Source organism: Ambystoma mexicanum, chromosome 3p (genome assembly GCF_040938575.1).
Source record: "Ambystoma mexicanum isolate Mex_15411 chromosome 3p, UKY_AmexF1_1, whole genome shotgun sequence".
NCBI classification, from domain to species: Eukaryota; Metazoa; Chordata; class Amphibia; order Caudata; family Ambystomatidae; genus Ambystoma; species Ambystoma mexicanum.
In genome coordinates, this window is record NC_090925.1 from 697,400,449 (window position 1) to 697,414,272 (window position 13,824).

The following is a 13,824-nucleotide window of genomic DNA, read 5'->3' on the forward strand; positions in this document are numbered from 1 at the left end:
CCTTTTGGTCATCCAGACGATGGAACCCGCTGCCGGGGACCCTGTGGCCGCTCTAATGCAAGCCGTTGCATCCCTTAGAACCGAAGTGGCGGCTGCCACAACCGCGATACATCATCGCTTAGATAACATCCAAAGCACCCGCAACCCGTTACCGGCTGATGGCGAATTTGGCGATCAGGCAACCCCAACCCCGGGTCCCTCTGTACCCCCTACAACACCTACTCTCCTGTGGCGTTACCTACCCAGTTCCCATTGGCACCCCCTAAGAAGTTTCAGGGAGACCCCAGGAAATATCGCACCTTTATCAATCAGTGTAAGCTTCAATTTCTTTGTCGACCACTGGTGTTCCATGATTCCACCACAAAAGCCGCCTTTTTGCTCTCCCACATGACCGGGGTTGCTGCTACTTGGGCTAATTCTTTTCTTGAGAACAACTACCCAGCCCTTTACGATTTTGATCTCCTGGTGAGCGAGTTGGCCAAAGTATTTGATACCAGGTACAAAGCCCAGTCCCGGGATCTAGAGCTCCTAGAACTATCCCAAGGTAGACAAACCTTAATAGAATACATCACACGGTTCAACCAATTGTCAGCTGAGACTTCATGGCCCGAAAACAAGAAAGCTGTGGTATTCTACAAAGGTCTGTGTAACGCTATGAAGGACGCTCTTTCTGTCATCCCTTCCCTTCCTGATGCATATTCCGACCTAGTAGACCTAGCCCTCCAAGTAGACGCTCGGAAGACCGAACGTCGGGCGGAATCTGTTTTTTCAGGAAAACCCTTGCCCTCTCCGCCGGATGGCGCAAGTGAACCCATGCAAATAGGAGGTCTACGAAGTCCCATCACTCAGACCGAAAGAGAGCGTCAGAGAGCCGACAACGCATGCTTCTATTGTGGCCTCAGTGGTCATTTCGTCAAAGAGTGCCCACGACGCCCGAAGAACAAGTCTTCGGGTTTTCAGAAAGCTCGTCCTTGAGTATGGGGAAAAAAACAAGCTTGATTCACAACCCCAGGGTTCCTACCTTCGGCCCAGTAAAACCAGTAGTCCGTTCAGGGAGTGTTCACACACGGTCCATATCGTTATTGATTCAGGGGCTACCGGTTGCTTTATTGATATATCCGTAGCCAAAGCATTGAACCTTCCACTAGTGACCAAGACACATCCCGAGCCAGTCCATGCTGTGGACGGGTCCTCTCTCATTTCTGGTCCGATCAAACAACAGACCACCCAGATGGACGTGATTATCCAGGGTAACCATAAAGAACAACTGTCCTTGGACCTGATATCAACACCACAGTTCGGGATAATCCTAGGCCTCCCCTAGTTGAAAAGGCATAACCCACTCATCGACTGGGGTACAGGTCAGGTTTCCTTTGAATCAGACGTTTGCCAACATTTTTGTCTACTGGAAGAAGACTTCAACAACCCTGCGAGGGCACTCGGGGGGCTACACTTAATCCCTGTAGGGGAGAACGGGCCACCCGAAGCAACACATACGGTGGGAGCCACTTTGTCAGGAGTACCCCCAGAATACCATGATTTCCATTCGGTTTTCGGTAAAACATCTGCCGAGATACTGCCCCCTCACAGACCATATGATTGTCCCATTGATCTGATTGATGGGGCATCGCTTCCCAAGGGACGCATATATTCACTGTCACCATCAGAAGAAACGGCCCTGAAAGAATACATCCGCCACGCCCTACACTTAGGTCATATCAGGCCTTCTTCACCCGTGGCCAGTCCCATTTTTTTTGTCCCGAAAAAAGAGGGAGATCTCCGCCCCTGTGTGGATTACAGGCGCCTGAATGCGATCACCATAAAGAACCGTTACCCCATCCCACTCATCTCTACCCTACTAGACAAACTGACCAATGCTTCCATCTATACCAAGCTGGATCTCCGGGGAGCGTACAATCTAGTCCGCATGCGCCCTGGTGATGAGTGGAAGACTGCCTTCTGCTCTCGCCAAGGATTGTATGAGTACATGGTGATGCCTTTTGGCCTCTGTAATGCCCCTGCCACGTTCCAACGGTTGGTAAACGATATATTTAGTGATATTCTGGACGTCTATGTCGTGGTGTATCTGGACAACATATTGATATTCTCCCAAACGTTGGCCGAACACGTCCTTCATGTCAGAGAGGTACTCACAAGGCTCAGGAAGAACTCGCTATATGCTAAGCCTGAGAAATGTCTGTTTCACACAGCTGAAGTTGAATTCCTGGGTTTCCATATCTCACCTGGGGGGCTAACAATGAACTGATCCAAAGTCCAGGCTATCACAGATTGGCCGGTACCTGTTACATTGAAACAATTACAATCCTTTTTAGGGTTCGCTAACTTTTACCGGAGGTTCATCGCAAACTTCTCCTCCATTGTGGCGCCCTTAACCGCATTGACCAGTCCCGCAGTATCGTTTGACTGGACCGCTGCACATCAAGCAGCCTTCGACTCCCTTAAGACCTCGATCACCACGGCCCCAGTCCTGCAGCATCCTGATCCAGAGCTCCCGTATATCGTAGAAGCGGATGCTTCTTCGTTTGCCTTAGGTGACGTCGTGTCTCAACCATGTCCCACCACCGGAGCACTACACCCGGTGGCCTACCATTCCAGGAAATTCACACCGACCGAAACTCACTATACGGTCACTGAAAAGGAGCTCCTGGCCATCAGGGATGCTTTTTTGGTCTCGAGACACCATCTTCTGGGGGCAAAACATCAGACCACCGTCTACACAGACCACAAAAACCTACAGGATTTAGCGTCACTGAAATGCGTCAATAGTAGACAAGTTCGGTGGCACCTCTTTTTTGCTGCCTACGACTTCCTTGTCAAACACAGACCAGGGTTGATCCATGGTAAAGCGGGTGCCCTGTCCCGTTCACCTGGGGGGGGGGGAAGGGTTCCTCTTCCATCATATCCCGAAACTCTCCTGGGTAAAGGCCATGTTGTTTGTGCCTGCACTCCGTCTCCGCCTATGTTAATGGCTATACGCCAATGGGTTACACAACATCCCCAGGTATTGGATGATTGGGATCCCGTTATGCAGGATGGATTGCCTTTTGTTCAAGGAAAACTGTTCCTACCCACCAGTGACACTCGCAACCAGGCTTTAGAGTGGTCCCACAATGCTCTTATCAATGGCCACCCAGGTCAGCGACGTACCCTGGAATTGTTAAAACGCTGCTGCTGGTGGCCATCGATGCGGCAAGACGTGGAGACATATGTCAACACCTGCTCTACATGCGCACAATGCAAGACTCGGAGGGGTCGTCCGCTGGGACTGCTACAACCGTTGCCCATACCCCTGAAACCCTGGCATACGGTGTCCATGGACCTAATAACTGATCTACCACGTATACAAGGCTACGATACGGTTTGGGTGGTAGTAGACTCGTACACAAAAATGGCCCGTTTTGTACCATGCAAAGGCATTCCTGCTGCTCTCTCATTGGCTCGAATGTTCTTTAAATCTGTTTTCTGTCTGTTCGGTTTGCCAAGTGTCATTGGGCCTCATTCCGAGTACGGTGCTAACCAATGGCGCTATTAACGCCTTGGTTGACGCCGTACCCGGACCGGCAGCGCCTTGGTGGATGGCGGAATCACCGCCCCATTCCAAGGTTGGCGGGGCGGTAATTCCCCATTCACCAAGGCTCTTCCCCATTCCCGAATGAGCCCCCATAGGGCTCAATGGGAATGGGGAAGATGCAAATAACAGTGACCGTTCATTACGGTCACCGTTATTGGCTTGGAGGCCCCTTTGCGCCCTCGACTTTAACACCTGCTCAAAGCAGGCGTTAAGGGCGAGGGCGCAAAGGGAACTCGGAGTATGGCGGTAAGGGATTACCGCCACCGGTCTCGTTACCGGTGGCCGCTATCCCTTACCGCCATACTCGGAATGAGGCCCATTGTGTCAGATCGGGGGTCTCAGTTCACGTCACATTTCTGGGTGGCTCTTACCAAACTACTAGGTATAGATGCCAGCTTCTCTTCAGCTTACCATCCAGAAAGCGATGGCCAGATCGAGAGAGTAAACCAGGCCTTGGACCAGTACTTAAGGTGTTTGACTTTGCAATTCCAATATACCTGGCTTGACTCACTTCATCTTGCGGAATTTGCATATAACAACGCCTTGCACTCGTCCACTGGTTTTTCTCCCTTTTTCTCACTCTACGGCCAACATCCACGTACCCTACCCTTTTCTGATTCGGACCTTGCCAGTGCCCCTGTATTGTGTACCGGTACCCCTGCGGCAAATGATTGTGCCAGAGATCTTGCATCCATACATGCCCAAACCCTTGTCCATCTCCAGGAGGCCCAGGTGTCTATGAGAACTGCCGCTAACAAAAGAAGGAAAGATGCCCCGTCATACAAACAGGGCGACCGGGTATGGTTGTCTACACGACACCTACATATACTGGGTTGTCGTAAACTGCTGCCCCGTTTTGTCGGCCCGTATAGGGTCTCCAAGGTCCTGAATCCGGTGGCCTACCGACTCAACGTCCCTGCTTCATGGAAGCGGCACCCTGTTTTTCATACATCTCTCCTCAAGCCTTGTCCTGATACCACGCGCATTGCTCCCACTCCTGGTCCTGTCCCTGTGGTTTCCCAAGAGGAGTACGAGGTTAGCGCTGTTCTGGGGTCCCGGGTTGTTAGAGGGCGGTTGCAATAATTGGTGGACTGGTTGGGATATGGTCCTGAGGAAAAGTCCTGGGTTCCATCTTCTGATGTCCATGCTCCGTTGTTGGTGGCTCGGTTCCACAAGGAACGCCCTTGAGGGGGGGCTGTGTCACGCCCCCATCATCCACGCGTCCCGTGGACACACCCCATAAACCAGCCCCCACTACCAAAAAATGTGCCAGGACATACTCTAACCTGCAGGCCTGCCGGCAAGGGGTGGGACAAGGTCAGCGATGCCGGTTTCTGCCTCATTTCCCATCCCGGCGTTGGTTTCCAATCCGGCGTTGGCAGTTGCCGTGGAGACGCGCCACGGGCATTCTACAACGTCTCCGTTGCCGGCACCTGGGAGCTCCTCCTCAGCACGTTCGATCACGTGACGGATGACGAGAGTCACGTGATCGCTAGTCAGCGTTCAAAAGCGACGCGCTGACTGCCATCCAGCGCTTCACAGCTGATCCTGTTGGGCGGATTACGGATTACAGACTACTACTTGGCTATTTTGACCTCGGATTGATCTTGGACTCTGATTTGGTTCCTCCCCTCACGGTACCTTTGCCTGGAACTTACTCCCTTCTGGTTACGACGTCGGCTCCTCCCTCGGATTGATTTTTGGATTTCCCTTGCTGGAACTGTTTCTCCTGGACTCGAGCATGGTTTTTTCCCCGGACTGCTATTGGATTGCCCTTTTGTTACAAACTCTGTTCTTGGATCACATACCTTTCAGGACTCCCATACCCGATTGGCTCACGGTTTCTGGCTTCAACGTCAGGTGGTGATTACATCCTCCCAAGTGCATTTCCAGGCTGCCATCCTGTCGTCAACCTTGCCGGCAGGCCCCGATAACATCCCTACACCAATATTGGGTACCGACCAACTCCTAAGGGTAAGCCCCATTGTAGATTTCTTACGTATTTATATTCAAGTCTAGGGTTCTGTGTTTATTATCTAACCCCGTGTTTGCCTTACAGTGGTCGTGGGGGGCATCTTCCGGCATTCCTGGTTCCGGCTGACGACATTCACCACCTGTGGCCACAAGGACCGCTCAGGCAGTAATTTCTTGTTTGCTCGGGTGGTACTTGGGGACGGAGGTATCATCGTCTACACGACCATCAAGTCTTGACAGGCACTTTCTTGTGGACTCCGCCATGAGGTAGGCCCAACTGCATAGCTGACTTGTCTTCGAGGTTTACCGGCGGCGGAAATGTTGGACGGAGGTCTCATTGGCACTGTGTTATCGGTCGCCGAACGAAGACTAAGAAAAAACTTTTTTCGTAGAAAATGCAAAATGATCCTATATTGATCATAGAAAATTGGAGAAGAGGATTTTAGAGGACTCCCATCACTAACGTGCGGTAAATAATCAGAAGATCGCCGACAGGGTAGGAGCTAAGGGAGTATTTCCTAATGGCTATGTGCAGTATGACCCAAAACAATGACGATAGAGCACTAAAGTTTCAGTTTAATTCAAACTGCTCTATTTTACCGAGGAATGTCAGCCGGACGACTGGGAATATTCACAGCATGTGAATCTATCAAAGATCCAATGCGAGAGAAAAATCCCATAAAATAAAAATAAATAAAACAGAGGTGATCATCCCAAACACCATAGCCTGGATCCCTTCTCTTATGGGCAGGGAAAGGCAGACTGTTCCTGATCCTGACCCTGGGGAGGTTCACATGGGAGGGGAGTTGGGTCAGGAGAATTGTTAGAAAACTCTAATTTTCTTAATGATCCCATGGTCTTAATGGCCTATTGTAAAATTGAAATCTTTGGTGTTAAAAGGAACAACATTAGGGACTTCAAGTCCCATAATGCTCTAGGTACTGGGACGAGGAAGACAGACTCAGATGTGCAAAACTGTAGTTTTCAGCCTAGTGGTTCCAATGATCCACACCTGGCCGGGATGTTTAAACATTTAAAACCCCCTCAAGTGCAGGCTGTTCGAGAGAAGCAGTGTGAGCTGCAGCGACAGGAGGAATGAGATGGAGCTGCCGCTGTCGTGAAAGTGGGACTCCGTGTCGTAGAATGCAGAGGACGCGCAATGGGAAGCGGTAGGAGGACTGAATGTCCCAAAGGAGAGTGGAGCTTTCCTGATGCTGCGTGTGACTCCGGTGGGTGGCATTCACCATAGTGCAAGTGGAGCACAGAAAGCTACAGCTACAGGAGGTCCGAGTGAGGGAAATGTTACCGGAACTGTCAGCCGCCTGAGTGAACCCGACTAAGGAAGAAGGAGCAGCAGGTCCGTTGGAGGCACACAAATGACCAGTGAGTTGGCCTTTATTAGGTAACCCTGGGCGCTCCAAAACAGACCCCTGACTCCAGATAAAGGTTTTAAATACTGAATGGAAGCCAAGTGAGCACAACCCGTATATTAAGAGAGAATTGAGGAACATTGTAGCTACCCTTGTCAAAGTCAAAAGTGGAGGACATTTGACCAAAGTATAAAATCTTGTAACCACCTTTGACAAAGCCGAGAGGGCAGAATATTCAAACAAGGTGAATGTGATTTAAAAGAAAGATCACTTATCAAAGGAAATCATACCCTATATTGCCCAAGTCAAAGAAGGCCAATTCAGGAAAAACAAAGATTGCAGAATAGAAGCCCTCCTTGTAACAATTATCAAGGAGGAGAGGAATATAATCTGTATTGCCTTGGGCAAATTAATCAGAATGAGAGACTTTGTCAATGTGTTGTGATTCATGGATGATGTAGTTGTTGATCTAATTTTTCCTCATTGAAGATGGAAGCGTGGAAAGTTTGCAACAGCCTCGCTGCAGAGTACTTGTAGTAGTAGTAGTAGGAGTTTTATCCTGACAGGAGAGTATACCAGGAAAGGCACGATCAGTGGTTAATCCTGGCAGGTTATTGGACCAGGAAGAAAACAATTGAAGTACTGCAATGTGGTAGAAGGTTGTGGAGGCAAGGAAGTGGCAAGTCCATTCATGTGTTGTGATGAACTGTGGAGAAAAAAAATCATCCTGACAAAACCTTTATAGTTTATGAAAAAGAAATGTGAAAGTGGTTGCTATATTGAATACTGACTGGAAGTGTGAAGAAAAAGTATTGATTTGTCAAGCAAGAACTGTGGAACTAATCATTTTGAAGAGTGATAAATCTTGTTTAACAATAAGACAATCCAAGTTCCAAGTGAAAGACTTGTGTAGTGAAAAGAACTTTGTGTTACATTTAGAGCAGAAGTTGGCTATTTAAAAGAATTGTCTTAATTTGAACTTGGTTTGGAAAATCCTGAATTAATCCTGAGGAAGGGGATCTGACCCTGGTTACAAAGATACATGTTTACAAAGTCTATGTTTGAATATAACTGAGTTTTCAACAGCCATATTTGATATTCAAGTGTTTTCCTTTAGTCGTAGTTTAACAGGCAGGGAAATCCTAGGTAGGTTAGGGAAAGCAAGGAGTTTTTCTCTCCCTTTTGCATTTAATAAAATGGCCACTTTTGAGAAAACTCTTTCTACTTGTCCGTCTCGCATTTCAGACTCCTCACACTCACCAAAAGTGCCATGGTTCTGTGTTCTTGCCCAGAACTTTTTGTTGCAAGCTAGTGCCACAAGTCGCCTTCCCCAGGTTGCGATGCCTGATGAGAGTACAATCCATGGTATTACACATGACATCATTGAAGTCGCCCTCCCCAGAATCCACATGTCAGGTTGATGCTTTGCCATAAGGGTGGTCAGCTCGTCTAGCAGTTCTTCACCTGGCACCGGTGGGTAGTACACTGATGCAATGGCCAGTGTTTCCCCCCCAAAGTGTACCAAGGGCCAGCACATAACCCCTAGGGTCTTGCTCCACTGCCAGTCGCACGAATGGAACACGTTTATGTATCAGGATCAAAGTACCCCTGGATCCCATTATGTATCCCGCGTATAGTGCGGATCAATAATTGGCTCTTCGAAAGAAAGCGCAGTTAGACCCTGCTAGATGTGTCTCAGTTATCAGGGCAACATCAGGGGAGTGTCTATTCAAAAGCTGTGCGACAAGACGCCTCTTGATCCCAGAGCCAATTCCGTTCACGTTCCATGCAAGCAGTTTGAGGGACCTAGGACAATCAACAGGTGATGATTGGGGTTGTGCGGGCACCATTCATAGCATGTGATACAAGGTTTGCAGAATCCTTGTGGTCGAATAGAAGGGGTATTGTTCGGTCAGTGGTCACTGCGGGGATGTGTTGCCAGTAGGAGGTAGCATGAAACAGCGTATGTAAAGTGGTGTGAGTGATTCGCCATGTAAATATATGTGGTAACTTAAAAACAACAGAAAACAATGCAAACCTCTACCCCCCACCCTATACTCCACCCCAACACGAAGTACCTGTCGCCCGAACATTGTTGACACTCAGGAAACTAGAGCGTCAGTTTAACACAACAAAAAACTATTTGTCTTCCGTTTAAGTAACAATTTACAAGTCCAACCTGATGTATGGGTTCTTAGGTGGCGGCCATGCCAGCCGCTGACATTGCAGTATGCTTATCCAACGGGGAAAAAGGATACAGATAAATCCACAGACCCCAGACGGGCATGTTACCCACTGCAATACGGTGGGGACCAGGAGCAATTAGTGCCTACAGAGTAGTGGTATCCAGCGTCTACAGTTCCATCTGGGTCTGAGCCCGTTAAGGTAAAACGATGCAAAGATTGTCCGCACACAAATGCATTAGGGTGCTACCTACGGGTCTTACTGCGGTATGCAGTGTGCAATCTTTGTTTACGGGTCTGCTCCCCCCAGCGGAATAGGACGTTCCTGCGGCACAGGTTTCCGTGCGGGGCGATCCCTGCGTGGTCTGCCTCAAGACCTGCCCGTGGGATCCAGAGCGCCTGCCGTCCAGTCCCCTTCGATATGTGTCTCGGCCCATTTCCAGGCTTCCTGCGGGTCTGTGAAATGCACTGTTGTGCCACTGTGCTGGATCCGTAACTGGGCCGGGAACAATAGGCTGTACTTAACCTTCATTGAGTGGAGCATCCTCTTCAGATGTTCAAAGGATTGCCTGGCCCTTTGTACTTCCCGGGTATAGTATGGGAAGAATGTGATTTTAGCGCCATTATATGCAAGTGATCCTTTCGCCTGGGCCATTTGTAGTATAGCATCCCTCTCTCGATAGTTCAGGAGTTTAGCAATGACCGTTCTAGGGGGTCCCCCGGTATCGGTCGGGCTGTTGGTATACGATGCGCCCTTTTTATCATGAAGAACCTAGAGAAGGATTTAGGGGCAAAAAGATCTGCCAGCCACTGCTCCAGAAAGGAGTTCCATACTGGGTTGCTCCTCGTTCTCCAGAAGGCCCAGTATGCAGATGTTCCGGCGCGATCTGCCCTCGCTCTCTTCCACTTGTGTCGCCAATGTTTTTAGGTGGACTAGTGCCTGCGACAGTTGTTGGCATACCCCACCAAGATAGTCTTCCACCCCGACACCCGGGGTTCCACTTTTCCGGTTCTGGAAGTTAATTTCTGGAGGTTGTGCCGGAGGAAAGACACCACAGCCGAAATGCCATCTATTTTTTTCTCCATCGAGGAGCGGGAGTCAGCGATGGCCGACATGACGTCCTTAAGCTTTAAAGTCTTGGGTGGGGAGACCGGGGTCGGTTGCAGATCCACTTCTGTGTGGTTGGTGGCGTTGGCAGTGGCAAAATGGTCTATAGTACTCTGCGTGGAGGCCTTCTTGCCTTATCCTTGCCCATGTTGTTGACTATGTGTGCACCGAGCGTAGTGGGGCCTCCACTCGATTATTCCACTCCGCGGTCGGGTCTCAACCGGGGCCGAGTAGCACCAGAGTAAGTGCAAGCAGTGCTGATGGAGACCTAGAGCAATGCCTGTGTGCCGAGGTGTAGTGGGCGGCTACAGTCAGGTTCCCCCTCGCCCCAGAGGAGTAGCGGGCAGCTTGGCAAATGTCTGCCAGGTATCCCAGGCCGTAAAACCAAGGAGGTGAGGAGCCCACCAATAAAGCCAATCCGGGCGGACCCGAGAGGTCGACGATAGCATCAGTGGTGAGGAGCACGCTGGGGGTAAGGGATGTGGTGCAGTGGTCGAAGGGTACAAAAAGAAGTAGTGGAACTATGTTCCCTGCTGGCCTGTACCCACTCCCCACAAACCCCATCATCACGTCCCCTCCCACACAATACACACCACCAAACACTTGCGCCTGCTGTTCAAGGGAACGTCCTGTGCAGTGCACTGAAAGGGCAAATTTCAACTTCTTCCTTCACTTTTATTTTAAAACGAAACCATTCCGGAACGGTTTCTTTTTCAAATAAAAGTATAGGAGCTGTAAAAGGTCATTTAAAAAAGTAGAGGAGCACCGCTACCGCTCACTTCGACCACTGATGTCGTGTTATGCCTGGAAGGGCCGGCACTTGACACGCTAGTTACCAACAAGGAAAGGAAGGAGGGTTGTGTGCCCCAGTGAGGGGATTCCAGGTGCAGGGTTTGTTAGTCTCAGTTCAGCAGACCCAGGACACCTCCAGCGTGACTCCAACCGTTTCATGAGCGATGTATGTAACACGGTAGCACAGGGTGGTAGCCATATTCCAAAAGTACACTACATCAGTGTCCAGTTCGAGCGTACACCACATGTGGAGTTCAGGGATGTAGGCAGGATGTCATATAAACACTAATCTGGAGGCTGGCAGTCTTTTCCTTTGACACAAAACAGTAAGTTCTACAAATGCTCCATGAATTCTTCCCCAATTAAGTCGAGGGGTGTCATGAAGATGTGTGTCAGAAGAGTAGCACCATAAGAGTGGCAGTTAGTTCTCTATCTGTCGCTGTATCCAGGCAGTGGCCATGCACTTAAAGGTTAGTATGGAACTATCAGTAGTCTCGCTCACCTCAAGCGGGCCTGGGGCCGTGTGTAGCAGCCGTGTTGTATCGCGAAATGAAGAAGTGCCCTACGGTAAATAGTGGGCCCCAGCCGGGGTCAGGAGGAAAGGGAGGTCCCGCTGGCTTGGTTCGTGCAGCAAAGTTGGTTCTCACGGAACCTCTTCTTCCCCACAGCAGTTCTCATGTTGGCATCTCGCTCCGCTGCCACCACCAGTGCCGCCCGCAGTGGGGAGAGCAGCGAGGGGGTGCACAGCGGGCCACGGAGTTGGCGGTATAGGCAGCAAGGAGGATCCGCAACCAGTGGAGGCAGAGTATGATGCCTCAGACCGTGCATCGCGTCACCGGCGCAGATCCCACCTGATCCACAAGGCCTTCGGCAGGGGTCCCTTCCCTCCGCGCCCGTGGGCTCGGGGACGGCGCTGACTGTGTGTGCTGCGCATTGCTCTTCTCGCAGTCGCTCATTGCGCGCCTCAGCACCGGGGGCCATAGCGGTCTCTTTCAGGGCACAGTTAATCTCTGTCCAGCCCCGATAGAAGCGGATGCAGATGCTACTTTGCACCGCCCGCTCCGAGCAGCCCTGCCAGTCGGCGATGCCAGGCCGAGGCGCCCAGCTTGGAGGTTTCTTGCTTCGTCGTACGCGGGGAAACTTTCCCTGTTCGTAGCTCCCCCGGGATCAGGATTTTGGAGCTGAGATTTACTACGGAGTCGCTACAGGTGATTTCTCAGCTGTCCTTGTAATCTCCAACCATTCAGTCCCCAGGATCAGAATAATAATATCAGGATATTGTCGGCAGCTAGAGGAGCTCTCAGGGCTCACATCCTCTGAGCTTGCATGTTGGCCACAGCCCCCCAAACCCCTAGATGATCCCTTAAGATACTTAGGAAAATCGGAGTCAGGGAGAGGGGGAGGTAAGTAAACACAGTGCATCTGTCCCCTCCTGTACTCCATAGGATAACATTGGGAACAAGTCCCTTGGTCTCCTGCATTCCATTCCACTCAACCTTTGGTCATCAAATCTGGTTAGAGCAACCTAAAATATAAGAAAACGTTTACATACCTTAGAAGAATGGTTGAATAACTTCTTTGAACTATCATCAACATAAGTGAAATGCGGGGGAGAAACATTGTGTTTCTTGTGACTTTTGGCCACAAGACCCCAGTCTTCTTAGGGTTTGGACTGCTTAAGATAGGGAATTAACTTGTGACTTGTTTCCATCATATACTGCGTAGTTCGTGAGCTCACTAGTCTCTAACCAGAGCCATGTCTGGAGAGGATTTTTAATCAACTCAAAGATGGTGCATAGGCATGAAATCAATAGTTTACTGTTCATGCATACACTAGGCCTGCGTTGCTATTCCATCAAACAGGGACATTGGGGGAATTACTTATCCTTTGCCTTTCTTCCTCTGATGAGGAAGAAGTGTGAGGGGATTCTTTCTTGCATAGTCCAAGAACAGTGAAAAAAGAAGCAATCTTAAGATTCAATTTCCATAAACCTTGCATTTGAAAAAAAACATAACTGCGCTCTGAAGCAACTTTACATGCGGCATAGTGTAAATCTTCAAAATGAGCAAGCATTAATTTTTAGGACAAGGAACAGAGCAAAGAGATAGAAGATCGAGATACAAAAAAGTGTCAGCCAAGTTCACCATGCAGAGATGTCCACTGTGCGTCGTGTTAAAATTAGAATACAATTTCTTTTTTTCTCCAAGAGAAGAAGTAGGGCAAAGGATAAAAGAAAAGACCAGATGAGGAGACTAAACAGGCAAAGCGGTCTTTGCTTTGCCGGTCCAACTGGCACATTTCTTAGATAGGCTGGCTGGGAGTTCACTTTCTCATGCCTCCTGCATTTAGAATACTTTGCCACATCCACAGGTCTCGCTTACCTTTCCACAGCTGCGGCAGTGGTGCCTGCGCCGCACCAACGTAAATGGAGCCTGGCAGTCCATGCAGCTACTGCTGGCACTGTCGGGAACCCACTCTGGTGGCCCTATGATATGGGAATAAAAGTCAGAATGGTTAATGGGCATGGCAGAGGATGAACTTGGGTAATACATCCACAAGTACAATATCTGTGCATGTGTATGGAGAAGTGAGGTGGGGTTTGATGTGCAACTCGTGATCATGGGGAGGTGGAACAAGGGTGTTTGTCACCCCACCCCCCAAACTTTTGTGGCACACCATTTTGTCCCACTCATTTGGCAGGGGCCCCTTTCATTTAGATGGCATGTCCCCCCCACCCTCAACATTCCAGTAAAATTACTCCACTGGGGAATGGCACAGGTGGTCAGAGGGACTGTGCAACTCGT

The 13,824-nt window shown here is 49.7% G+C and overlaps 1 protein-coding gene across 3 annotated transcripts in view; it reads right to left on the reverse strand.

Annotated features, from left to right (window-relative positions):
- LOC138580732 (lateral signaling target protein 2 homolog) overlaps window positions 1–13,824 on the reverse strand; it is a 407,454-nt gene that overhangs the window by 67,544 nt on the left and 326,086 nt on the right. For all 3 annotated transcript variants that reach the window (XM_069651505.1, XM_069651503.1, XM_069651504.1), the window contains one exon: window positions 13,402–13,505. In XM_069651505.1, coding sequence (XP_069507606.1) covers window positions 13,402–13,505 — 104 coding nt within the window. The remainder of the gene's footprint in view (window positions 1–13,401; window positions 13,506–13,824) is intronic.